The sequence below is a fragment of the Xiphophorus hellerii genome, chromosome 2 (genome assembly GCF_003331165.1).
Source record: "Xiphophorus hellerii strain 12219 chromosome 2, Xiphophorus_hellerii-4.1, whole genome shotgun sequence".
In the NCBI taxonomy this organism is placed as follows: Eukaryota; Metazoa; Chordata; class Actinopteri; order Cyprinodontiformes; family Poeciliidae; genus Xiphophorus; species Xiphophorus hellerii.
The window spans coordinates 31395928-31423435 of NC_045673.1; the positions used below are offsets into that span (position 1 = coordinate 31395928).

General features: G+C 47.8%; 1 protein-coding gene across 1 annotated transcript; it reads left to right on the plus strand.

Moving 5' to 3' along the window:
- Positions 1-8514: 8514 nt before the first annotated feature.
- On the plus strand, positions 8515-27465 carry LOC116711009 (nuclear pore complex protein Nup160-like). The gene is given in 28 exon segments (XM_032550380.1): positions 8515-8867; positions 9336-9525; positions 9728-11044; positions 18742-18895; positions 18993-19158; positions 19276-19409; positions 19498-19652; positions 20519-20655; positions 20734-20804; positions 21469-21619; positions 21697-21766; positions 22387-22485; positions 22576-22695; positions 22772-22867; positions 22944-23038; positions 23236-23332; positions 24032-24137; positions 24468-24628; positions 24710-24770; positions 25401-25517; positions 25612-25735; positions 25817-25839; positions 25842-25914; positions 26494-26635; positions 26867-26992; positions 27089-27184; positions 27282-27336; positions 27339-27465. Coding segments are annotated over 28 exon segments (4530 nt in total). The 3' UTR covers positions 27380-27465.
- The last annotated feature ends 43 nt before the right edge of the window (positions 27466-27508 follow it).

Sequence of the window (27508 nt, forward strand, 5' to 3'; positions counted from 1 at the left end):
AGAGCGTCTCATGATGCATGATTATTAGTGGGTTATTGTTTACTACAACTATTTTGTTCTACCATTTGTGAGTGTTTTGTTAATGTTTCTTGAAAGATTGCATGCTGTTTCAAATCTAGTTTGTTGCTTCAGATAGAAGCTTACGTAAAATAAAAAAAACCAAAAAAAATATAAAATGTAAAAATCCAAAAAAACAAAAAAACCCTAAAAAAACCCAAAAAAAACTTCCCCCACATGGACTCTGCCTTGTCGTGGCGTGGGGGCTTATGTGTCTTCAAAAGACACAACCAAAGAGTCCAACGGTTATCTTTTGCTAGGGATATAGGATGAAAACCAGAAAAGTCGTCGTCTCATCGTATTTGGCTGAAAAAGTAAAAGAGGTATGGGGCCCATACTTGGCCTCGAGAGACCCATGGAGGGTGCCCAGGTACCCTGTAAGTTTGGTGGCTGTAGCTCATTCCCTTGACATAGCTGCCATTGACTCCCATTCATTTGAAAAATCGTCTCATCGTATTTAGCTCCCAAGCCGTAAGTGCCATCCTCCCCAAACTCGGTGTGTATACATGTCTCGACCCCCTCCAGGTCTCCACCGAGTTTGGTGGCCCTGGCCCCTCCCCTTCCTATAGCTGCCATAGACTCCCATTGATTTTTCAAGTTTCGCTAGGAGCGTCGGATCGAGCTGGGAGTCGGTTTTCCGTGCTCAGGGCGTAGCCCTGAGTGCGGGGATGTGTGATATGCCAGGGTTGGTGGATGTGTGAAAATGGTGAAAATCGCACTAAGTGTTGTGAAAATAGGTACTTGTGGGAACCTTACCAGAGTGTGTTTTGGAGTGTCCCGAGTGCGTGGAGAGTGTTAGGGTTAGGGTTAGGGTAAGGGTTAGGGTAAGGGTTAGGGTTAGGGTTAGGGTTAGGGTAGGGTAAGGGTTAGGGTTAGGGTTAGGGTTAGGGTTAGGGTTAGGGTTAGGGTTAGGGTTAGGGTTAGGGTTAGGTTAGGGTTAGGGGTTAGGGTTAGGGTAGGGTTAGGGTTAGGGTTAGGGTTAGGGTTAGGGTTAGGGTAGGGGTTAGGGTAGGGTAGGGTAGGGTTAGGGTTAGGGTTAAGGGTAGGTTAGGGTTAGGGTTAGGGTTAGGATATAGGATGAAAACCAGAAAACGCGTTCGGACAAGCTCGATAACTCAAAAAGTAAAATACTTATGGGGCCCATACTTGGCCTCGAGAGATCGTCTGAGGGGACCCACGTACCCTGCAAGTTTGGTGGCTGTGGCCCCTTCCTAAGACATAGCTGCCATTGACTCCCATTCATCGGACGAGTTCGGACAAGCTCGATAACTTCCAAAGTATAAGCGGCAAGCTGAGCAAACTCGGTGTGTATACATGTCTCGACCCCCTCCAGGTCTCCACCGAGTTTGGTGGCCCTGGCCCCTCCCCTTCCTATAGCTGCCATAGACTCCCATTGATTTTTCAAGTTTCGCTAGGAGCGTCGGATCGAGCTGGGAGTCGGTTTTCCGTGCTCAGGGCGTAGCCCTGAGTGCGGGGATGTGTGATATGCCAGGGTTGGTGGATGTGTGAAAATGGTGAAAATCGCACTAAGTGTTGTGAAAATAGGTACTTGTGGGAACCTTACCAGAGTGTGTTTTGGAGTGTCCCGAGTGCGTGGAGAGTGTTCCTGGGTGAAGTAAAATTGGAGTTGTTGGAGTGTCTTCCGTGCTCAGGGCGAAGCCCTGAGTGCGGCAGGTGCCTCGTCCGTGCTCAGGGCGTAGCCCTGAGTGCGGCAGGTGCCTCGTCCGTGCTCAGGGCGTAGCCCTGAGTGCGGCCAGTGTTGGTGAAAATCCTGAAAATTGCCCAAAGTGTTGTGAAAATATGTACTTGGGGGAACCTTACCAGAGTGTGTTTTGGAGTGTCCCGAGTGCCTGGAGAGTGTTCCTGGGTGTAGTAAAATTGGAGTTGTTGGAGTGTCTTCCGTGCTCAGGGCGAAGCCCTGAGTGCGGCAGGTGCCTCGTCCGTGCTCAGGGCGTAGCCCTGAGTGCGGCCAGTGTTGGTGAAAATCCTGAAAATTGCCCAAAGTGTTGTGAAAATAGGTACTTGTGGGAACCTTACCAGAGTGTGTTTTGGAGTGTCCCGAGTGCCTGGAGAGTGTTCCTGGGAGAGGTTAGGGTAAGGGTTAGGGTAGGGTTAGGGTTAGGGTAAGGGTTAGGGTAAGGGTTAGGGTTAGGGTAAGGGTAAGGGTTAGGGTTAGGGTAAGGGTTAGGGTTAGGATATAGGATGAAAACCAGAAAAGTCGGATGAGCAAGCTCAATAAGTCAAAAACTAAAAGAGGTATGGGGCCCATACTTGGCCTCGAGAGACCCATGGAGGGGACCCAGGTTCCCTGTAAGTTTGGTGGCTGTAGCTCATTCCGTTGACATAGCTGCCATTGACACCCATATAAAAAAAAAAGTGAGCAAGCTCTGTAAGTCAAAAAGTACACGTGCCATCCTGACCAAACTCGGTGTGTATACATGTCTCGACCCCCTCCAGGTCTCCACCGAGTTTGGTGGCCCTGGCCCCTCCCCTTCCTATAGCTGCCATAGACTCCCATTGATTTTTCAAGTTTCGCTAGGAGCGTCGGATCGAGCTGGGAGTCGGTTTTTCCGTGCTCAGGGCGTAGCCTGAGTGCGGGGATGTGTGATATGCCAGGGTTGGTGGATGTGTGAAAATGGTGAAAATCGCACTAAGTGTTGTGAAAATAGGTACTTGTGGGAACCTTACCAGAGTGTGTTTTGGAGTGTCCCGAGTGCCTGGAGAGTGTTCCTGGGTGAAGTAAAATTGGAGTTGTTGGAGTGTCTTCCGTGCTCAGGGCGAAGCCCTGAGTGCGGCAGGTGCCTCGTCCGTGCTCAGGGCGTAGCCCTGAGTGCGGCAGGTGCCTCGTCCGTGCTCAGGGCGTAGCCCTGAGTGCGGCCAGTGTTGGTGAAAATCCTGAAAATTGCACAAAGTGTTGTGAAAATATGTACTTGGGGGAACCTTACCAGAGTGTGTTTTGGAGTGTCCCGAGTGCCTGGAGAGTGTTCCTGGGAGAGGTTTTTGTGAGACGTTCTTACTCCTGTGAGGTTAGGTTAAGTGAAGAATCTTGTGTTTGGTTAGGGTAAGTGAAGAATCTTGGGTGAGGTTAGGTTAAGTGAAGAATCTAGGGTAAGGGTAGGATATAGGATGAAAACCAGAAAATGAGTGTGATCAAGCTCAATAAGTCAAAAAGTATTTGAGGTAGGGGGCCCATACTTGGCCTCGAGAGTCCTTGGGAACATGTCCACGTACCCTGTAAGTTTGGTGGTTGTGGCTCCTTCCGTTGACATAGCTGCCATAGACACCCATACAAAAAAAAAAGTGATCAAGCTCCATAACTTCCGAACCGTAGGATGACATGTCACCAAACTCGGTGTGTATACATGTCTCGACCCCCTCCAGGTCTCCACCGAGTTTGGTGGCCCTGGCCCCTCCCCTTCCTATAGCTGCCATAGACTCCCATTGATTTTTCAAGTTTCGCTAGGAGGGTTAGGGGTAAGGGTTAGGGTTAGGGTAAGGGTTAGGGTTAGGGGTTAGGGGTAAGGGTTAGGGTAAGGGTAGGGTAAGGGTTAGGGTAAGGGTTAGGGTAAGGGGTAGGGTAGGGTAGGGTAGGGTAGGGTAGGGTAGGGTAGGGTTAGGGTTAGGATATAGGATGAAAACCAGAAAACGCGTTCGGACAAGCTCGATAACTCAAAAAGTATTTGAGGTATGGGGCCCATACTTGGCCTCGAGAGATCGTCTCTAGGGTTAGGGTTAGGGTTAGGGTAAGGGTAGGGTAGGGTAGGGTTAGGGTAAGGGTTAGGGTAAGGGTTAGGGTAGGGTAGGGTAGGGTAGGGTAGGGGTAGGGTAAGGGTAAGGGTTAGGGTTAGGGTTAGGGTAAGGGTTAGGGTAAGGGTTAGGGTAAGGGGTTAGGGTAAGGGTTAGGGTTAGGGTTAGGGTTAGGGTTAGGGTAAGGGTTAGGGTTAGGGTAAGGGTTAGGGTTAGGGTAAGGGGTTAGGGTTAGGGTTAGGGTTAGGGTTAGGGTTAGGGTTAGGGGTTAGGGTTAGGATATAGGATGAAAACCAGAAAACGCGTTCGGACAAGCTCGATAACTCAAAAAGTAAAATACTTATGGGGCCCATACTTGGCCTCGAGAGATCGTCTGAGGGGACCCACGTACCCTGCAAGTTTGGTGGCTGTGGCCCCTTCCTAAGACATAGCTGCCATTGACTCCCATTCATCGGACGAGTTCGGACAAGCTCGATAACTTCCAAAGTATAAGCGGCAAGCTGAGCAAACTCGGTGTGTATACATGTCTCGACCCCCTCCAGGTCTCCACCGAGTTTGGTGGCCCTGGCCCCTCCCCTTCCTATAGCTGCCATAGACTCCCATTGATTTTTCAAGTTTCGCTAGGAGCGTCGGATCGAGCTGGGAGTCGGTTTTTCCGTGCTCAGGGCGTAGCCCTGAGTGCGGGGATGTGTGATATGCCAGGGTTGGTGGATGTGTGAAAATGGTGAAAAATCGCACTAAGTGTTGTGAAAATAGGTACTTGTGGGAACCTTACCAGAGTGTGTTTTGGAGTGTCCCGAGTGCGTGGAGAGTGTTCCTGGGTGAAGTAAAATTGGAGTTGTTGGAGTGTCTTCCGTGCTCAGGGCGAAGCCCTGAGTGCGGCAGGTGCCTCGTCCGTGCTCAGGGCGTAGCCCTGAGTGCGGCAGGTGCCTCGTCCGTGCTCAGGGCGTAGCCCTGAGTGCGGCCAGTGTTGGTGAAAATCCTGAAAATTGCCCAAAGTGTTGTGAAAATATGTACTTGGGGGAACCTTACCAGAGTGTGTTTTGGAGTGTCCCGAGTGCCTGGAGAGTGTTCCTGGGTGTAGTAAAATTGGAGTTGTTGGAGTGTCTTCCGTGCTCAGGGCGAAGCCCTGAGTGCGGCAGGTGCCTCGTCCGTGCTCAGGGCGTAGCCCTGAGTGCGGCCAGTGTTGGTGAAAATCCTGAAAATTGCCCAAAGTGTTGTGAAAATAGGTACTTGTGGGAACCTTACCAGAGTGTGTTTTGGAGTGTCCCGAGTGCCTGGAGAGTGTTCCTGGGAGAGGTTAGGGTAAGGGTTAGGGTAGGGTTAGGGTTAGGGTAAGGGTTAGGGTAAGGGTTAGGGTTAGGGTAAGGGTAAGGGTTAGGGTTAGGGTAAGGGTTAGGGTTAGGATATAGGATGAAAACCAGAAAAGTCGGATGAGCAAGCTCAATAAGTCAAAAACTAAAAGAGGTATGGGGCCCATACTTGGCCTCGAGAGACCCATGGAGGGGACCCAGGTTCCCTGTAAGTTTGGTGGCTGTAGCTCATTCCGTTGACATAGCTGCCATTGACACCCATATAAAAAAAAAAGTGAGCAAGCTCTGTAAGTCAAAAAGTACACGTGCCATCCTGACCAAACTCGGTGTGTATACATGTCTCGACCCCCTCCAGGTCTCCACCGAGTTTGGTGGCCCTGGCCCCTCCCCTTCCTATAGCTGCCATAGACTCCCATTGATTTTTCAAGTTTCGCTAGGAGCGTCGGATCGAGCTGGGAGTCGGTTTTCCGTGCTCAGGGCGTAGCCCTGAGTGCGGGGATGTGTGATATGCCAGGGTTGGTGGATGTGTGAAAATGGTGAAAATCGCACTAAGTGTTGTGAAAATAGGTACTTGTGGGAACCTTACCAGAGTGTGTTTTGGAGTGTCCCGAGTGCCTGGAGAGTGTTCCTGGGTGAAGTAAAATTGGAGTTGTTGGAGTGTCTTCCGTGCTCAGGGCGAAGCCCTGAGTGCGGCAGGTGCCTCGTCCGTGCTCAGGGCGTAGCCCTGAGTGCGGCAGGTGCCTCGTCCGTGCTCAGGGCGTAGCCCTGAGTGCGGCCAGTGTTGGTGAAAATCCTGAAAATTGCACAAAGTGTTGTGAAAATATGTACTTGGGGGAACCTTACCAGAGTGTGTTTTGGAGTGTCCCGAGTGCCTGGAGAGTGTTCCTGGGAGAGGTTTTTGTGAGACGTTCTTACTCCTGTGAGGTTAGGTTAAGTGAAGAATCTTGTGTTTGGTTAGGGTAAGTGAAGAATCTTGGGTGAGGTTAGGTTAAGTGAAGAATCTAGGGTAAGGGTAGGATATAGGATGAAAACCAGAAAATGAGTGTGATCAAGCTCAATAAGTCAAAAAGTATTTGAGGTAGGGGGCCCATACTTGGCCTCGAGAGTCCTTGGGAACATGTCCACGTACCCTGTAAGTTTGGTGGTTGTGGCTCCTTCCGTTGACATAGCTGCCATAGACACCCATACAAAAAAAAAAGTGATCAAGCTCCATAACTTCCGAACCGTAGGATGACATGTCACCAAACTCGGTGTGTATACATGTCTCGACCCCCTCCAGGTCTCCACCGAGTTTGGTGGCCCTGGCCCCTCCCCTTCCTATAGCTGCCATAGACTCCCATTGATTTTTCAAGTTTCGCTAGGAGGGTTAGGGTAAGGGTTAGGGTTAGGGTAAGGGTTAGGGTTAGGGGTTAGGGGTAAGGGTTAGGGTAAGGGTAGGGTAAGGGTTAGGGTAAGGGTTAGGGTAAGGGGTAGGGTAGGGTAGGGTAGGGTAGGGTAGGGTAGGGTAGGGTTAGGGTTAGGATATAGGATGAAAACCAGAAAACGCGTTCGGACAAGCTCGATAACTCAAAAAGTATTTGAGGTATGGGGCCCATACTTGGCCTCGAGAGATCGTCTAGGGTTAGGGTTAGGGTTAGGGTAAGGGTAGGGTAGGGTAGGGTTAGGGTAAGGGTTAGGGTAAGGGTTAGGGTAGGGTAGGGTAGGGTAGGGTAGGGGTAGGGTAAGGGTAAGGGTTAGGGTTAGGGTTAGGGTAAGGGTTAGGGTAAGGGTTAGGGTAAGGGGTTAGGGTAAGGGTTAGGGTTAGGATATAGGATGAAAACCAGAAAACGCGTTCGGACAAGCTCGATAACTCAAAAAGTATTTGAGGTATGGGGCCCATACTTGGCCTCGAGAGATCGTCTGAGGGGACCCACGTACCCTGCAAGTTTGGTGGCTGTGGCCCCTTCCTAAGACATAGCTGCCATTGACTCCCATTCATCGGACGAGTTCGGACAAGCTCGATAACTTCCAAAGTATAAGCGGCAAGCTGACCAAACCTGGTGTGTATACATGTGTCGACCCCCTCCAGGTGTCCACCGAGTTTGGTGGCCCTGGCCCCTCCCCTTCCTATAGCTGCCATAGACTCCCATTGATTTTTCAAGTTTCGATAGGAGCGTCGGATCGAGCTGGGAGTCGGTTTTCCGTGCTCACCCGGTCCCCCCGAGTCCGCAGACATGTCATTTGCCAAGGTTGGTGTAGTTTGCAAAAAGTGTAAAAATTGCTCCAAGTGTTGTAGTTTGGGGTACTTGTGGGAACCTTACCAGAGTGTGTTTTGGAGTGTCCCGAGTGCTTGGAGAGTGGTCCGCGGAGAGGTTTTTGGGAGACTTTCTAACCCGGGTTTGGTTAGGGTAAGTGAAGAATCTTGGGTAAGTTGACATCTTTGGACATGGGGACATGTTGTACATCGGGGACATGTTGGACATTTTGGACCCAGGGTTCAGGTTTAGCATAAGTGACTAATTTTGGGATAGGGACAATTTTTGGACATTTTGGACATTTTGGACATGGGGACATGTTGGACATTTTGGACATTTTGGACGTGGGGACATGTTGGACCCAGGGTTCAGGTTTAGCATAAGTGACTAATTTTGGGATGGGGACAATTTTTGGACATTTTGGACATTTTGGACATTTTGGACATGGGGACATGTTGGACATGTTGGACCCAGGGTTCAGGTTTAGCATAAGTGACAAATTTAGGGATGGGGACAATATTTGGACATTTTTGGACATTTAGGACATATGGACATGTTGGACATGTTGGACCCAGGGTTCAGGTTTAGCATAAGTAAGTAATTTTGGGTAAGGGGACAATATTTGGACATTTTGGACATGTCCAACACTTTGCATATGTAGAGAGAGAAAAAGTAATATATATCTATTAACTTGTAAAGGGCATGTTTAATTTCAACATATTACATTACTTTGTTAACTTGTGTAAGTAATATAACTTTGCACTTACTAATTATGAGTACACTCAGTTATCTGTTTCATTTACAACTTAACTGCTGTACTGTGCACATCATTCAGTGAAGTCTGTGTTTTGCACAAGTACATCTACACATTGTAAAGTGTCATTTGCCATCCAGCAGCCGACCTGTGCACATGCATATTCACTCAGCTCTTCCATAGAACATTACAGCTCTCAAGAAAACAGCTTTAACTAGTTTTGACATACAGTTATATTACACATACATTTATATTCCACATACATTTACATTACACATACATTTACCTTGTTCATTTTACAAAAAGGCACACAAGCAACAACATCTTGCACAACATTACACATACATTCACTTACCTTTCATCCACTCACCTTTTTGCTCATTTCCACTCCGGCACTTGATAAGTGAAGATGGCAAGCTCACTGTGTGATATTGCTGAGGTTGGCTGTCTGAATTCCGGAACACTCAGCGAGGCTGTTTCCGAGTATTCCACAGTGTCTGAGTTTTTGGCAGCCGACATCCGGATGTCGTTTCATCCCACTTTTGTCAGCGAACCTGAAGAGGATCTCTTCTTCAGGTTTGATACTGACGGGTTAGTGGTGGAGCTGGAGCATGCGACGGCACTCGTAGCTCCATTCCACTACCTGCTCCTTCCGAAGGTTCAGGTCCACATGCTGAAAGACTGTTATATGTTTCTCAAAAAGCATGTGGACCTGAAAGAGTGTACCCCAGCTGGTTTGAGCGCGTTGCGAAACAGCCTTGGGTACACGATCGCATACATTGATGGTGGTTACCACTTATCAATTATTTTCACCCCCCAATCACTGACTGACCCTGACACTCGCCTCAAGAAGAGGTATCTTTTCGAAACCTATGCATGTGAGATGTTTAACTGTATTGTCAGTGAATTTCAGAGGGAGCTTCAGGGTGCATCACCGAAGGACAAAGGCAGGCCCACTCTCCAAAAACAAATTTCTACTGACACAAGCAAATACCATGTGCTCAAGAGAGACATGTTTTACATACTTCACATATTAGACAAAGCCATGAAGAGCATAAGTGAGACAGATATTTTGAAGCCTGCTCTTTACATCACGGCGTTTGGTCATAAGGATGAGGATGTCTTGGATGTCACTGAGTTTGTTGCTCCACATAGTGTAGCCAGTCTCTCGGTCCACACTGCCTGTAGCATTACAGCATGTGACCGAGATATCCACCTGCTCTTCTCCAGGTTTGGACTTCAGGAGTTGGTAGGCCCTCGTGGATCCCTGTACTCTGTCTTGGGGATCCACGAGGCCACCAATTACCAGAGTAATCTGGACCACCTGGAGTTGAGCATCCACCAAGCGCTGCTTAACCTCATCAGTGCTGAGGGAAAGCTCACATTCGTGCAGTTCTATGTGGAATCACCACATGTCCATGTACGACAACCATACAAGCACCCAGTCACCGGTATAATGGCCACCTGCCGGATGTCTCACCCCCAGTTTGAGCGTGCACTGAAGTCAAGGGCATTGGGCTATATTAATCATATGGAGGACTTGAAAGAGAAATTAGTCACCCCAACTCGGCCTAAGGATAGAGCATGTCCGTAGATTCGAGAGTGGCGAAATTCCATCCGAGATCGATCCCGTGGATGGCTTCTGCATGAAGGAAGTGTACAAGCTTTTCCAGGAGAACGCATTGGTTCTCCCTTTCAAGGACACGGGTCTCGAATACGGCCTCCAATCAACACTACAAAATGTCCTTGGTCACTTTGTGAAGCAACTCAGGGACATTTCTATAAAAAACGAGGGTGTTGCAAAGTATGACCCCTGCTGGAAATCCTTCCAGCTTGAGTTAGCATTGGAAGAGCTGTTCTATGGGCATCCCCTCTCACCCTCCGACTTCCAGCTGAGTGTGAGCCTTGGCACCAACACTGTGAACCCACACAGCCTCACTCACACCCGAGGGTTTATAGGGTTGGCTCCACACTCAGCTGCAAGTGCTGGCGAGGTACCTCCTCCGTTACAACATTGGACACGTAACGAACTCCAGACATTGCGGCTGGAACGTATCTTTCCCTTTTGCCAGGCCCTAGATGCCACTCCAGCTCTTCTAGGTGTCAGGGCTGTGCACCTTCTGCTGTGTGACATCTTTCGAAGGAACTCAGACATCCCCTTTGCTGACCTGAAAGGTGAACGTCCACCAGGTCGACTCTCTGGTTCCATCGACCTTGAGGTTTTTTGTGAAGATCTCAGCACGAAAGACAGCTTTCCGGCACCACTTACGTTCGGACGAGCACGTCAGATGATGGTGGAGAACGAAAGGGATGTCAAGAAGTGCCTGGTCGAGGGATTCCTCAGCGAGGGATTGCGGTTCTTTCCAGCTATAAAGTTCCGCGATATCCGTGGCTCCAAAAAAATGTTCTGGAACACCCGAGATTATTACGTTTTGGAGTCTGAGGGCCATAACGTGCAACTTTCAAAGGTCGCAACAGCCACCCTTCAGGTCTGCACAGAGATAGAGCGTCGTTCCTTGAGTTACTCAAGGAATCTGGAGAAATACCGCGACCATGGTATGTTGTGGATGGACAAGGTGCTCCAAAGGATTCCTTCGAGAGTCAAAGGAACGCTGCAACTCAATGTCTTGACTTTCGTGAGCTGTGTCGGCATGATCATGAATGGGGACTATGTCGATTACAGCCAACTGAGAACTCTGCTGGGAGACCTCAGTCCTACCGTAAGTCAGGCACTTCTCCAAAGGTGGCAGATACAATCAAAGTTCAACCTCCCCAAAGTGTTTAACTTCCTCGTATGGAAGTTGAAGGAGGACATCCCATACAGGGTACAAGTGCCAGTCACTCCCAAGAGTGTGGTGAAAAAACCAGAGCAGGTTGTGGAGGAGCAGCCATTCGAAGATGTTCAGGAAGTTGAAGACCAAGATGGTGTTCAGCCAATGGCAAGATCTAAACCTCGCACCCATCCAGCTGGAGTTTGGCAAACATGGTCTGCTGCTGAGGAAGAAAACATAAATCTTGACAAAAATGTCAGCTCCAGGGAAGCATACAAGATGTATGTGAAAAAATGCCACGAACAGGATATTGCTGTGCGAAATTCTGAAGCATTCAGAAAGAAAAGAGAGCGTCTCATGATGCATGATTATTAGTGGGTTATTGTTTACTACAACTATTTTGTTCTACCATTTGTGAGTGTTTTGTTAATGTTTCTTGAAAGATTGCATGCTGTTTCAAATCTAGTTTGTTGCTTCAGATAGAAGCTTACGTAAAATAAAAAAAAACCAAAAAAAATATAAAATGTAAAAATCCAAAAAAACAAAAAAACCCTAAAAAAAACCCAAAAAAAAACTTCCCCCACATGGACTCCTGCCTTGTCGTGGCGTGGGGGCTTATGTGTCTTCAAAAGACACAACCAAAGAGTCCAACGGTTATCTTTTGCTAGGGATATAGGATGAAAACCAGAAAAGTCGTCGTCTCATCGTATTTGGCTGAAAAAGTAAAAGAGGTATGGGGCCCATACTTGGCCTCGAGAGACCCATGGAGGGTGCCCAGGTACCCTGTAAGTTTGGTGGCTGTAGCTCATTCCCTTGACATAGCTGCCATTGACTCCCATTCATTTGAAAAATCGTCTCCATCGTATTTAGCTCCCAAGCCGTAAGTGCCATCCTCCCCAAACTCGGTGTGTATACATGTCTCGACCCCCTCCAGTCTCCACCGAGTTTGGTGGCCCTGGCCCCTCCCCTTCCTATAGCTGCCATAGACTTCCCATTGATTTTTCAAGTTTCGCTAGGAGCGTCGGGATCGAGCTGGGAGTCGGTTTTCCGTGCTCAGGGCGTAGCCCTGAGTGCGGGATGTGTGATATGCCAGGGTTGGTGGATGTGTGAAAATGGTGAAAATCGCACTAAGTGTTGTGAAAATAGGTACTTGTGGGAACCTTACCAGAGTGAGTGTTTTGGAGTGTCCCGAGGCGTGGAGAGTGTTAGGGTTAGGGTTTGGGTAAGGGTTAGGGTAAGGTTTAAGGGTGGGTTAGGTTAGGTGTTAGGGTAATGGTTAGGGTTAGGGTTAGGGTTAGGGTTTAGGGTAGTTAGGGTTAGGGTTCGGGTTAGGGTTAGGGTTAGGTAGGGTTAGGGTACGGGTTAGGGTTAGGTTAGGGTAAGGGTTTAGGGTAAGGGTTAGGGTAGGTTTAGGGTAGGGTAAGGGTTAGGGTTAGGGGTAAGGGTCGGGTAGGGTTGGGTTAGGGATATAGGATGAAAACCAGAAAACGCGTTCGGACAAGCTCGATAACTCAAAAAGTAAAATACGTTATGGGGGCCCTTACTTTGGTCCTCGAGAAGATCGTCTGAGGGGACCCACGTACCCTGCAAGTTTGGTGGCTGTGGCCCCTTCCTAAGACATAGCTGCCATTGACTCCCATTCATCGGACGAGTTCGGACAAGCTCGATAACTTCCAAAAGTATAAGCGGCAAGCTGAGCAAACTCGGTGTGTATACATGTCTCGACCCCCTCCAGGTCTCCACCGAGTTTGGTTGGCCCTGGCCCCTCCCTTCCTATAGCTGCCATAGACTCCCATTGATTTTTCAAGTTTCGCTAGGAGCGTCGGATCGAGCTGGGAGTCGGTTTTCCGTGCTCAGGGCGTAGCCCTGAGTGCGGGGATGTGTGATATGCCAGGGTTGGTGGATGTGTGAAAATGGTGAAAATCGCACTAAGTGTTGTGAAAATAGGTACTTGTGGGAACCTTACCAGAGTGTGTTTTGGAGTGTCCCGAGTGCGTGGAGAGTGTTCCTGGGTGAAGTAAAATTGGAGTTGTTGGAGTGTCTTCCGTGCTCAGGGCGAAGCCCTGAGTGCGGCAGGTGCCTCGTCCGTGCTCAGGGCGTAGCCCTGAGTGCGGCAGGTGCCTCGTCCGTGCTCAGGGCGTAGCCCTGAGTGCGGCCAGTGTTGGTGAAAATCCTGAAAATTGCCCAAAGTGTTGTGAAAATATGTACTTGGGGGAACCTTACCAGAGTGTGTTTTGGAGTGTCCCGAGTGCCTGGAGAGTGTTCCTGGGTGTAGTAAAATTGGAGTTGTTGGAGTGTCTTCCGTGCTCAGGGCGAAGCCCTGAGTGCGGCAGGTGCCTCGTCCGTGCTCAGGGCGTAGCCCTGAGTGCGGCCAGTGTTGGTGAAAATCCTGAAAATTGCCCAAAGTGTTGTGAAAATAGGTACTTGTGGGAACCTTACCAGAGTGTGTTTTGGAGTGTCCCGAGTGCCTGGAGAGTGTTCCTGGGAGAGGTTAGGGTAAGGGTTAGGGTAGGGTTAGGGTTAGGGTAAGGGTTAGGGTAAGGGTTAGGGTTAGGGTAAGGGTAAGGGTTAGGGTTAGGGTAAGGGTTTAGGGTTAGGATATAGGATGAAAACCAGAAAAGTCGGATGAGCAAGCTCAATAAGTCAAAACTAAAAGAGGTATGGGGCCCATACTTGGCCTCGAGAGACCCATGGAGGGGACCCCAGGTTCCCTGTAAGTTTGGTGGCTGTAGCTCATTCCGTTGACATAGCTGCCATTGACACCCATATAAAAAAAAAGTGAGCAAGCTCTGTAAGTCAAAAAGTACACGTGCCATCCTGACCAAACTCGGTGTGTATACATGTCTCGACCCCCTCCAGGTCTCCACCGAGTTTGGTGGCCCTGGCCCCTCCCCTTCCTATAGCTGCCATAGACTCCCATTGATTTTTCAAGTTTCGCTAGGAGCGTCGGATCGAGCTGGGAGTCGGTTTTCCGTGCTCAGGGCGTAGGCCCTGAGTGCGGGGATGTGTGATATGCCAGGGTTGGTGGATGTGTGAAAATGGTGAAAATCGCACTAAGTGTTGTGAAAATAGGTACTTGTGGGAACCTTACCAGAGTGTGTTTTGGAGTGTTCCCGAGTGCCTGGAGAGTGTTCCTGGGTGAAGTAAAATTGGAGTTGTTGGAGTGTCTTCCGTGCTCAGGGCGAAGCCCTGAGTGCGGCAGGTGCCTCGTCCGTGCTCAGGGCGTAGCCCTGAGTGCGGGGATGTGTGTTGTCCGTGCTCAGGGCGTAGCCCTGAGTGCGGCCAGTGTTGGTGAAAATCCTGAAAATTGCACAAAGTGTTGTGAAAATATGTACTTGGGGGAACCTTACCAGAGTGTGTTTTGGAGTGTCCCGAGTGCCTGGAGAGTGTTCCTGGGAGAGGTTTTTGTGAGACGTTCTTACTCCTGTGAGGTTAGGTTAAGTGAAGAATCTTGTGTTTGGTTAGGGTAAGTGAAGAATCTTGGGTGAGGTTAGGTTAAGTGAAGAATCTAGGGTAAGGGTAGGATATAGGATGAAAACCAGAAAATGAGTGTGATCAAGCTCAATAAGTCAAAAAGTATTTGAGGTAGGGGGCCCATACTTGGCCTCGAGAGTCCTTGGGAACATGTCCACGTACCCTGTAAGTTTGGTGGTTGTGGCTCCTTCCGTTGACATAGCTGCCATAGACACCCATACAAAAAAAAAAGTGATCAAGCTCCATAACTTCCGAACCGTAGGATGACATGTCACCAAACTCGGTGTGTATACATGTCTCGACCCCCTCCAGGTCTCCACCGAGTTTGGTGGCCCTGGCCCCTCCCCTTCCTATAGCTGCCATAGACTCCCATTGATTTTTCAAGTTTCGCTAGGAGGGTTAGGGTAAGGGTTAGGGTTAGGGTAAGGGTTAGGGTTAGGGGTTAGGGGTAAGGGTTAGGGTAAGGGTAGGGTAAGGGTTAGGGTAAGGGTTAGGGTAAGGGGTTAGGGTAGGGTAGGGTAGGGTAGGGTAGGGTAGGGTTAGGGTAGGGTTAGGGTTAGGATATAGGATGAAAACCAGAAAACGCGTTCGGACAAGCTCGATAACTCAAAAAGTATTTGAGGTATGGGGCCCATACTGGCCTCGAGAGATCGTCTAGGGTTAGGGTTAGGGTTAGGGTAAGGGTAGGGTAGGGTAGGTAGGGTTAGGGTTAGGGTTAGGGTAAGGGTTAGGGTAGGGTAGGGTAGGGTAGGGTAGGGGTTAGGGTAAGGGTAAGGGTTAGGGTTAGGGTTAGGGTAAGGGTTAGGGTAAGGGTTAGGGTAAGGGGTTAGGGTAGGGTTAGGGTTAGGGTTAGGGTTAGGGTTAGGGTAAGGGTTAGGGTTAGGGTAAGGGTTAGGGTTAGGGAAGGGGTTAGGGTTAGGGTTAGGGTTAGGGTTAGGGTTAGGGTTAGGGTTAGGGTTAGGATATAGGATGAAAACCAGAAAACGCGTTCGGACAAGCTCGATAACTCAAAAAGTAAAATACTTATGGGGCCCATACTTGGCCTCGAGAGATCGTCTGAGGGGACCCACGTACCCTGCAAGTTTGGTGGCTGTGGCCCCTTCCTAAGACATAGCTGCCATTGACTCCCATTCATCGGACGAGTTCGGACAAGCTCGATAACTTCCAAAGTATAAGCGGCAAGCTGAGCAAACTCGGTGTGTATACATGTCTCGACCCCCTCCAGGTCTCCACCGAGTTTGGTGGCCCTGGCCCCTCCCCTTCCTATAGCTGCCATAGACTCCCATTGATTTTTCAAGTTTCGCTAGGAGCGTCGGATCGAGCTGGGAGTCGGTTTTTCCGTGCTCACGGGCGTAGCCCTGAGTGCGGGGATGTGTGATATGCCAGGGTTGGTGGATGTGTGAAAATGGTGAAAATCGCACTAAGTGTTGTGAAAATAGGTACTTGTGGGAACCTTACCAGAGTGTGTTTTGGAGTGTCCCGAGTGCGTGGAGAGTGTTCCTGGGTGAAGTAAAATTGGAGTTGTTGGAGTGTCTTCCGTGCTCAGGGCGAAGCCCTGAGTGCGGCAGGTGCCTCGTCCGTGCTCAGGGCGTAGCCCTGAGTGCGGCAGGTGCCTCGTCCGTGCTCAGGGCGTAGCCCTGAGTGCGGCCAGTGTTGGTGAAAATCCTGAAAATTGCCCAAAGTGTTGTGAAAATATGTACTTGGGGGAACCTTACCAGAGTGTGTTTTGGAGTGTCCCGAGTGCCTGGAGAGTGTTCCTGGGTGTAGTAAAATTGGAGTTGTTGGAGTGTCTTCCGTGCTCAGGGCGAAGCCCTGAGTGCGGCAGGTGCCTCGTCCGTGCTCAGGGCGTAGCCCTGAGTGCGGCCAGTGTTGGTGAAAATCCTGAAAATTGCCCAAAGTGTTGTGAAAATAGGTACTTGTGGGAACCTTACCAGAGTGTGTTTTGGAGTGTCCCGAGTGCCTGGAGAGTGTTCCTGGGAGAGGTTAGGGTAAGGGTTAGGGGTAGGGTTAGGGTTAGGGTAAGGGTTAGGGTAAGGGTTAGGGTTAGGGTAAGGGTAAGGGTTAGGGTTAGGGTAAGGGTTAGGGTTAGGATATAGGATGAAAACCAGAAAAGTCGGATGAGCAAGCTCAATAAGTCAAAAACTAAAAGAGGTATGGGGCCCATACTTGGCCTCGAGAGACCCATGGAGGGGACCCAGGTTCCCTGTAAGTTTGGTGGCTGTAGCTCATTCCGTTGACATAGCTGCCATTGACACCCATATAAAAAAAAAAGTGAGCAAGCTCTGTAAGTCAAAAAGTACACGTGCCATCCTGACCAAACTCGGTGTGTATACATGTCTCGACCCCCTCCAGGTCTCCACCGAGTTTGGTGGCCCTGGCCCCTCCCCTTCCTATAGCTGCCATAGACTCCCATTGATTTTTCAAGTTTCGCTAGGAGCGTCGGATCGAGCTGGGAGTCGGTTTTCCGTGCTCAGGGCGTAGCCCTGAGTGCGGGGATGTGTGATATGCCAGGGTTGGTGGATGTGTGAAAATGGTGGTGAAAATCGCACTAAGTGTTGTGAAAATAGGTACTTGTGGGAACCTTACCAGAGTGTGTTTTGGAGTGTCCGAGTGCCTGGAGAGTGTTCCTGGGTGAAGTAAAATTGGAGTTGTTGGAGTGTCTTCCGTGCTCAGGGCGAAGCCCTGAGTGCGGCAGGTGCCTCGTCCGTGCTCAGGGCGTAGCCCTGAGTGCGGCAGGTGCCTCGTCCGTGCTCAGGGCGTAGCCCTGAGTGCGGCCAGTGTTGGTGAAAATCCTGAAAATTGCACAAAGTGTTGTGAAAATATGTACTTGGGGGAACCTTACCAGAGTGTGTTTTGGAGTGTCCCGAGTGCCTGGAGAGTGTTCCTGGGAGAGGTTTTTGTGAGACGTTCTTACTCCTGTGAGGTTAGGTTAAGTGAAGAATCTTGTGTTTGGTTAGGGTAAGTGAAGAATCTTGGGTGAGGTTAGGTTAAGTGAAGAATCTAGGGTAAGGGTAGGATATAGGATGAAAACCAGAAAATGAGTGTGATCAAGCTCAATAAGTCAAAAAGTATTTGAGGTAGGGGGCCCATACTTGGCCTCGAGAGTCCTTGGGAACATGTCCACGTACCCTGTAAGTTTGGTGGTTGTGGCTCCTTCCGTTGACATAGCTGCCATAGACACCCATACAAAAAAAAAAGTGATCAAGCTCCATAACTTCCGAACCGTAGGATGACATGTCACCAAACTCGGTTGTGTATACATGTCTCGACCCCCTCCAGGTCTCCACCGAGTTTGGTGGCCCTGGCCCCTCCCCTTCCTATAGCTGCCATAGACTCCCATTGATTTTTCAAGTTTCGCTAGGAGGGTTAGGGTAAGGGTTAGGGTTAGGGTAAGGGTTAGGGTTAGGGTTAGGGGTTAGGGTAGGGTTAGGGTTAGGGGTAGGGTAAGGGTTAGGGTTAGGGTTAGGGTAAGGGTAGGGTAGGGTAGGGTAGGGTAGGGTAGGGTAAGGGTAGGGTAGGGTAGGGTTAGGGTTAGGATATAGGATGAAAACCAGAAAACGCGTTCGGACAAGCTCGATAACTCAAAAAGTATTTGAGGTATGGGGCCCATACTTGGCCTCGAGAGATCGTCTAGGGTTAGGGTTAGGGTTAGGGTAAGGGTAGGGTAGGGTTAGGGTTAGGGTTAGGGTTAGGGTAAGGGTTAGGGTAGGGTAGGGTTAGGGTAGGGTAGGGTTAGGGTAGGGTAAGGGTAAGGGTTAGGGTTAGGGTTAGGGTAAGGGTTAGGGTAAGGGTTAGGGTAAGGGGTTAGGGTAAGCATCCTAAATATCCCAGTAGGGCCTGTTCTGAACAACACTATTTTTGTTCATAAAGCTCAGTTGTGTGTTAAGATGTAAAGCAACTGAACTTTCTTTTTCAGTCCACTTGAAATGAAAGTAAAGTTCAGATATAAAAAAGTTACATTGTTTATTGACCAATGTAACCCCACCACAGCATTGCAAAAACACAAAATCTTACCACATATTGGTCTAGTTTCTAGTACAAACATCTTGGTACGCTTGGAATAAGACAAAACTATCCTACGAGTAACTTTTCAGCAAGCTACAGGATCTTGTTTTAAGTCAATACTTAAATATTGAGAACAAACTACTTGTTATAAGTTAAATAATCTGCCAGTGGAAAAAACAATTCAACATATAATATGGAAAATAGCCTTGTTCCACTAGCAGATTATTGTACTTATAACTAGTACTTTTTTTTTAATTAGCAATATGAAGTTAATTTTGTCTTATTTCCAGTGTAATAAGATGTTTGGATCAGAAAGTAGATCTTCATTTTGTGTGTTTTTTGCAGTGGTGTCTCTGCTCAGCTGGTCCAATCAGATCTGTCGGTAGTGGCAGCTGGTCAACAGGTCGAAGGTTGATCTGTTTTTCCTGTCTCTGCTTCAGGGCTTCGTCTCGTTCCTGCTGCCGTGTTTCGCTGTGGATCACCTGTACCTGTCCCTCGATCCGTACCTGCTGTCTGAGGAGGACACGCCCATCAGCGACGGTAACCAACCACTGCTGCACAGATGAATGTCTCGGCTCTGCGTGTTTTAATATGAATTCCTCTGTTCACACGGCCTGTTCTTCCTGTCCTCCCTCAGATCCCGACGCGGCCCGAGACATCCTGCAGCTGGTCCGGACTCTGCGGCTCGTCAGCGACGCCGTTTCTGCAGAGATGGCGTACGAGATGGAGAAAGCTCTGGAGTACCTCCAGACTCCTGAGAAAGCTGCCGAGCTGGTCCTGGAAAACATGGTGTGCAACGACAAGTAGGTCACCTGACGGGAAGGCCAGGCTCTGAACCCGACCAGATCAGACACATTTTCCACTCTTTGGTGGTTCCAATCAGTTAAGAGCTTAACAAACTATTGCCCTTTCTTCTGCAGAGATGGCGTGATCGAAGACATCCAGAACAAACTTCAGGATATCCGGAGTCCCATAGCAGCCATGGTGGCTCTGCTAAGGGAGCTGGACCTGGAGACGGACTCTGAGCTGGGCGGAGACGGGCCTGTCGCTCCAGGTAGAAGGCCCGAAACGCAGACAGGGGCGTTTGGTGGGTGTGAACGCCCCCGTCTGTAATCCTGTAATCCCTGCTCTGTGTCTTGCAGGTCTGAACGTCAGGATGAGCCTGTCTCAGCTCTACGGCAGCAGCTGCGCCGTCTCCGTCATCTGTCAGGGCGTCTGCCACATGGCCATGACCCGAGCGCAGTTCTGCAGAGACCTGCTCATACTGCAGAAGCTTTACCTGCACTTCGGAGACAACGTACGTTCAACCTGAAGCGTCACATGTGGTGTTGAAACCATTAATGGATTATTGAAATAATCAACTAACCTAGTAATCGATTAATAGTTAACTGGAGTATACAGACTCAAAAATACATTTTGCATTTAAGATTTTAAAAAATTCTGGAAATACTCAGAACTCAAATGCTTCACTTGGTTGAAATTCTGTAAAAAAAAAAAGAAAAGAAAAAATCTCATGTTAAGCACCTTTTGTTATCCACTTATTAATGCAATAAATAATCAACAGATCAACCTTATGCTGTATTTGACTTTTCACACGTTGATGTTGGAAGTATTTTTAACTGCAGATGCATCCTTTGCTTTAAATGACCAAGCGTTCACAAAGGAGAGTTATGTAGTTGCATTTTAGACAAAATAAAACATATTTTCTTATTTAAAAAAGGAATTGAGTTGTTTATTATTTATTTTTAACATATTTCTAATGTATAAAAATGCCTGAAGTGGTTAAAGGGAAAAACCTGCAAAATGTGCCAATTTTTTCATTTGATTACTTGTCAGAATAACCAATAGATTAATCAATTACTAATATAATCATTAGTTAATCACATGCATGCAGCTCCAAAGTAGTTGACGTTACACTTAAAGTCGCTGACTAATCATTTCTTTCAGAAAATGGCTGAGAGTTTCTTCTGTTTTGAATAAAGCAACTTTAGAAGAGACATAAATGTCCTGATTCATTTATGATGGTTGGAGCTGATGGCTAACACAGAGATTCACGTTTCCAACAGCTGCTTTGTGTGATAACAGGTGATGTTACCTGTGGACCAGGTGTGCTCAGGGTTCTGCCTCATCTGTTCTGCATGCTGACTGTGTGTGTGTGTCCAGGTGTTTCTGGGCGGTGGAAACCAATTGCTGCAGCTCCAGCAGGATCTGATCCCGCGGACCTCCCACCTCCTCTCCTCCTACCACCTTCTCAAACACGTCAGTCAGAGCCTCGCCTCCTCCGTTCCCATGGACACCATGTGAGTATGAGCAGACACACAGGTACGCCGATGAGAAGATCCTGCACGACTCTCCCTGACTTCCTGTTGTTGTTTCAGAGATGTGAACCTGCAGCACCTCACAGCGCTGGAGCTGTCGGACACACCGAGCATATCGACGGGTCGATCAGGTCAGAAACCACACACACTCACAAAGGCTGCTCCCTCTAAGAAGGCCTACTGCAATAAGCAATAAATCAATTAATCGCACGGTAAATTCACTTCCATTTGTATGATTGCTTTTCATACCAACTAGCTGTATTTTTGAAAGACAATTTGTTTTCCGGAGACTTCAGTGTCTATTTTATTTAGTGTTTCATTTATTAATTTATTTTATGTATTTTAAATGTCTTCCAGTTCCAGTGTTGGTTAGAATTGAAAGCTTATTTATTTTTGAGACGGTGTACTTGCATTATTATACCATTAGCATTACATTACTTCAAGAATTTTTTCAAGACATAAACGTTGTTTGTCACGATAACTTCAGGGCTGATTTATCGTTCAGTAAAAACAGGTCGACCTCTGAGCTTCTTTCTTCCTGTGGGAGAAGTTTGTCCCTGAAGTTAGTGATCTGAGCTGCAGTTTGAAAACGTTGAAATCAAAAAATCTGCTCTGATCCAGCTAAATATCAAGTTTATTCATAGTTGGTATTTATTGAATGAAAGGATTAATCTGCTGTTGCATTCTGGTAAAACCATGAAGGAAGACAGTCTGGGCTCATTGGGATTGCTAAAGGTTGTGTTCAGGTTGAAGTGGACTTCTCTGACTCTGCTTTGATCCGAACCGTCTCTGCAGTGCTGAACCCTCAGACGGTCCTGGAGCTCTTCTACCAGACTGCAGCCAGAAGGATCATCGTCTCCCAGATATTTTCCCAGCAGCACCCCGACTCTCCGCTCCTCTGGACTCACATGACCTCCACTGTTGTCCAGCTGCTGGCTCAGCTTCTGTATCCTTCATCAGAACGAGGAGCGAGTCTCACATTCCTTCTGTTCCTGAGTGTTTGTCTTAACTGGTTTGTCCCAGCTGGCCCAGTAACCCTGGCTTCCAGTTCCCAGAGTGTCTGATGGCCAACTGTCAGTTTACTCAGCTGCAGGTGAGTCGGGTTTGTGTCTGAACAGAACAGACCCAAATGATCTTCACATCTGGTCCAGCTTCTGTTTGATTAATCAAGCTGAATCAGGTCCTGCTGGTTCTGATGTCTCTGTGGGGGGTCTGTGCGACCTTACAAAATTTTAAATTCAAGTATCTAAAATTAAGGCAATAAAATGTAAATTGGTACATCTTGTTGTGGCAGACCTATTTCATCTTTATGCATTTTATTTATTTATTTGCTTCTTGCGGGACTTTCATTGCAAAAACACAAAATCTTACTAAAACAATTCCTTAATTGTTTGATGAAAAAGTACTTGCATTAACTTATAACATGGGGAAAATGTCTCTTTATAAGTGAAATAATCTGCCAATGGAACAAGTACTCTTTATTAAGAAATTATTTACTTAAAACAAGCCTCTATATCTTGCTGAAAAGTTACTTGTAAGTTTGTCTTATTTGAAGTTTACTAAGATATTTGCACTAGAAACTAGACCAAAACTACTTGGTAAAGCTTTGTCTTTTTGCAGTGTTTCTGTCAGGCAAAGGTTTGATGCTTTCGATTCACAGAACACATCTTCCTCCTCGCCTTTGTCTCACGTGTCCCTCCTGTCCCCCTGCAGGAGTTCGTGCGTCTGGTTGGCCCTTGGTGTCAGGTGAACATCGGCTCTTGCCGCTTCATGCTGGCTCAGTGTCACCTGGCCAACGGAGAGGGCCAGAAGGTAGGGGGAACATTCTGCTGCCTCCATAACCTTTCAGCCTGCTTACCTGAGATCTTGACATCACTTCCTGTCGTGTGTGCGTGGCCCTAGGCTCTGCGGTGTTTCCAGGAGGCGGCGACAGAGGTGGAGAGGGAGGAGTTTCTAATGAAGCTGACAGGCAGCGAGGACGAGGAGGCGGCGGCCAGTCCGAGGCTGCAGTACTACAACAAGGTAAAAACGCTCAGGTGTGTCGCCGCTGCAGGACCGCCTGCATGAGATCACACTCACCTGTCCTGTGTGTGATCAGGTGCTGCGGCTGCTGGAGGACGTGGGTCTTCCTGAGCTCGTCATCCAGCTCGCCTCCCTGGCCATAGCAGAAGCAGACGATGACGTCCACTGTCAGGTATGTGGGCGTGGCCTGTTGCTGCAGGTGGGAAGCATGAACAGGTGAACATGCTGGCGTGTGTATCTGCCCGCAGGCGGCGCTGTGGACGAGAATCTTCAAACATCACCTGGATTTGGGACACAACAGTGAAGCTTATGAAGCTCTGACCCAGAACCCCGACAGCAGCATGTACGTCCAGACGCACGCACAGAACCTGGGGGAGCGGATCTCTCCCAGTTTCAGATCAAGCTTTGTTTGTGTGTGATCTTCTGATGGATCCCAGCGATCTGCTCGTGTTTATGTCGTTTAAGTCTCAGCAGACCAGTCCTGATTAAAATCAGATCCAGTTTACATGGGAAACAGCTGAACTCCTGTTTGTTTTCCAGGCAGCTGGATTGTCTCCGTCAGCTGGTCGTGGTGCTCTGCGAACGCTCCCAGCTGCAGGACCTGGTCCAGTTTCCCTACATGAACCTGCATGATGAGGTAGGGGCGGGTGGATTTAACATTTTCACAATATTTTCTGGTACTATTGTAACAACGATAAACGTGACGATAAGAACTTTTTACTTTTTCAGGGAACTATATACTGTATAGCAACTACAGCCCAACAAACACAAGTATTGTTCTGGAAAAAAAAACGTTCTTTATAGCATGTCTTTAGGACACCAGTCACATAAAAAAGTGTGATTTGTGTCACTAACCTGCACATGATAGTTGCATTTAATCCTATTTTCAAATTTGATTTTATTGCTGTCTACTGAGAAAGTAGTAAAAATAACAACCCTGACAATACGGGCAGTTTTGGGGGATTTTAAACATCATTAATTGGACTTTATTGTGACAATAATAAATCAAAATTCTTATGATTAGAAATTGATCACAATAAACAATATGATGAGGTGAGACCTAACATTTTCAAAACTTAGATACTACCACAAAAATTGGCGGTGATCAGTTATCATTGATGATCATTAATGATCGGATACCGTCGGGTATGGGGAGTGATTTTTGAACTTTTGGTAGTTTCCTTCCTCCTACTGATCAAGTTGGATTCAATGGTCCACATGGATCTTCTGGTCATTTTCTTCTGCTGGTGGCGGATCTTATATGACCCGTGTGTTTGTCATGAAGCTGCAGCTACACCATGGTTCAGATCTGACATTGTGGTCATGTGACCCCCAGGTGGTCGGCATCATTGAGTCTCGTGCTCGCGGTCTGGATCTGCTGACACACAATTACTACGAGCTTCTGTACGCCTTCCACATCACCCGACACAACTACAGGAAAGGTTGGGCTCAGAGGCTCTCTTTGCTCTAAACCAGTGGTGCCCAAAGTCGGTCCTGGAGGGCCGGCATCCTGCATGTTTTAGTTCTCCCTGGTTTAACGCACCTGGACCAAATGATGGCTCGTTAGAGGCCTAAGAAGAACATTGACATGCTGAAAAGGTTGTTACTACCACCAGGGAGAGAACTAAAACGTGCAGGATGCCGGCCCTCGAGGACCGACTTTGGGCACCCCTGCTCTAAACTAGTCCCAGTGCTAGACTGGTCTCACTGGTCTCTTAGCACTAAAATTAAAGCCAGAACCACTGATGTGAGTCCATCTGTCTGTCTCTCAGCGGGGACAGTCATGTTTGAGTTTGGGATGCGTCTCGGCCGGGAGGTTCGAACTCGACTCGGTCTGCAGAAACAGGTGAACTGCTACCTCGCTGCGCTCAACTGTCTGCGCCTCATCAGGCCCGAATACGCCTGGATCGTCCAACCGGTGTCCGGGAGCACAGTACGTACACACACACACACAGCAACATTCACACCCAGTAACACAGCAGTGTGTGTGCATTTAACTGTGTTTCTACTGCAGTACGAGCGACCCGGAGCGTCTCCAAAGAGGAACTCAGATGGAGAGTTTCCAGCAGAGCCAGGTGAGGTGCCGTCCTGTGAGTGGGCTTGGGAGTCTGGAGCTGATCCAGAGTCCAGGGTTCAAGGTGCTTGAAATCAAGGATTTCAAGGAAATCAAGGATTTCAAGCACCTTGCTTGAAATCCTTGAAAAAGCTTGAGCTTCGATGAGTCTTTCAAGATTTGGAAAGTGCTTGCTTTCTGTATGAAGTCTTAATTTGGAAACATTATTTAAACCAAGTAATTAAAGATAGTAGATGTTTTTTTCCTCACTCTGAAGTTTAATCAAACCAAATGTCTCTTGTTTTAACTTAGCTAAAATTAACAAAATTATTTATATTTGCTAAATGCGAAAAAAGTTAGCAAAAGCCATTTTTTTTTGGAGTTTTTTTTTTTGTAACTTTCTCAGTCCTGTCAGGTGTGTAAGAAAGACTTTTCAAAACATAAAATGTTGTATTTTAGTTTACTCTGTCCTGCTGTGGAATAGTGCCACAAAAAGTTATTAACAGTAAAAATGATATGTATTCTTTAATTCATTTGTATTGTTTTATCTCCAAAGTGTGGTTCTAGATCAGTTTGAAAACTTGAAGATGCGTCAAATGTACTTGCATGTTACTGCGGGAGAAGTGTGTGAATCCTGAGTGTGTTTCTGCAGCTGCAGGTAGGCGACAAGTGGACATCCTGGAGCTCCATGACCTGGAGAAGGAGTACTTCCTGTCCCGAGCTCGCCTCACGCTGGCTCAGCACCACCCGCCATCAGCAGCCATCGCAGGTATGCGGCGATGAGCTGAGAATAAATTGATGAAGTAATCAATTTATCCTGAACTGTTGATCGACCGACTGATGGTTGTCACTCTCTGATCCAGGCAGCGCGTCTGCAGTCGAGCTGGTTCTGCTCCTGGTCCAAACTGGACTCTTCGACTCTGCTCTGTCGCTCAGTCGCATCTTCAAACTGGATCTGAGTCCTATCTTCGACGCCCTGGCCTTCAAGTGGGTTCACAGGAAAACCTGCTCCCTCCGCCTGCTCTTCTCTCCGTGTCTGATTACCTGCCTTGTTGTTTACCTGTCCAGATGCATCCAGCTGCAGTCCGGGGGGAGGAGCCTCAGAGTGAAGCTTGGAGCTGGTTGGCTGCTAACCAGCTCTCTGTCGTTAACACTAAAGAGTCCAGGTGCGTTGTTGCTAATAATCTAGGACTGGGTGATATGACTGAAAAACATGTCACCATATGTGTTTGATATCGGTTGATATTGATAATTATTGATGAGGTTTTTTTGTTTTAAATATCTGAAATTCTGCCAACCTGGTGACATGATCTGTCATGCTTTATCCAGTTTTTCCTCTAGTTGTTTTTCTCTTGTTCTCCTTTCACTCCACACTGGTTTTTATTTGTAGTCAGATATGAGACACTGTGGTGAAACATGAAACTGCTTCAAGTTACTCAGCAGGTTGTTGCTAGGTAACCAAAGAATGAGTGAGTTAGTTGCCACTCACCATGTTTTGCCGACCGTGAGAGATTACCTCTGCCTACATCTCCCAGAATGCTGTACAGTTCTGGCTCAGAGTTCAGTGAAATTATTAAACATTCTATCAGACATATCATATCTTTTGATATTGGTCACATGTCTGTCACAACATATATTATTGATTTATTGCCTAGCTCTATGATAATCACTGATCAATCAATTGATCAATAAGCAGCAGAACTGCAGACTGATCTGTAACCACTGGGACTCTTCCTCTTTCTCAGTGCCACAGACGAGGCCTGGCGGCTGCTGGCCTCCTACCTGGACAGGTATCCCTCCACCAACGGGCAGCATCACCGCCACGTCATCCACAAGCTGCTGTCACATGGTGTGCCGCTGCCTGATTGGCTACTGCAGTCCTACAAGGTGAGAGGGGGCGGGGTTACACTTTTCAACAGCTGAGCTGTTATTTGACCTCAACAATCTTCGGTTCATCGGTTTATTGATTTTTTAGATGTTCTGAATGAACTGAAGTCCATCGGTGATCGGTGCGACATGAAAGTCCAATTAAAACGTGTGTGTATATTTACCTGTTGTGTAATTTGTGGTTACCTTGTGTATTTGTTTATCTGTGGATACCCTGTTTATATTTTCTAGTGTGTGGACGCTCCCTCACTGCTGCGTCTCCTGCTGAACTTTGACCTCTTAGAATCAGCCGCGGAGCTCGTGTTGGAGTACGTGGACGCCGTCCTCGGCCGTGGACATCAGTACTTTGGGATTGAGGTACGGGTTCTCTCAGCCGTTGCTGTCAGGGTTTTTGGTAGAGTAATTTAATGTTTTTTATTGTTCCTGTTTTTTTTTTGTTTTTTTTCCCTCCAGAGGCCGCTGTCAGCCACGTCGCCGCCCGCCTGGCTACCGTACACCGCCATCGATCAGCTTCTGCACGCCTTGAGCGAGACACAAACACATGGCAACGTGAGTCACTTCCTGTTTGCATCCCAGCTTTTTGTTTACCCACTTCCCTGCTCGAGTGTAACTCAGGAAATATTCTTTCTTTTTTTTTTTTTCTTAGCTTCACATCAAAGTTCGAGACAAACTGGACGAGTATCACAACATGGTGCAACAGACGACGAACACCGACTCGCCTCTCAGAGACGAGTGGCAGCATGAGACGAGTCGCTGCCACCCGGATCATCTACCAGTTTTCTATTTGTTTTTTATGTGTAAATCTTCTAATTAAATTCTTTTCTAACATTTCTTTTACTGTTGTTACTCTGACATAAATTTTTAGATCTTAAA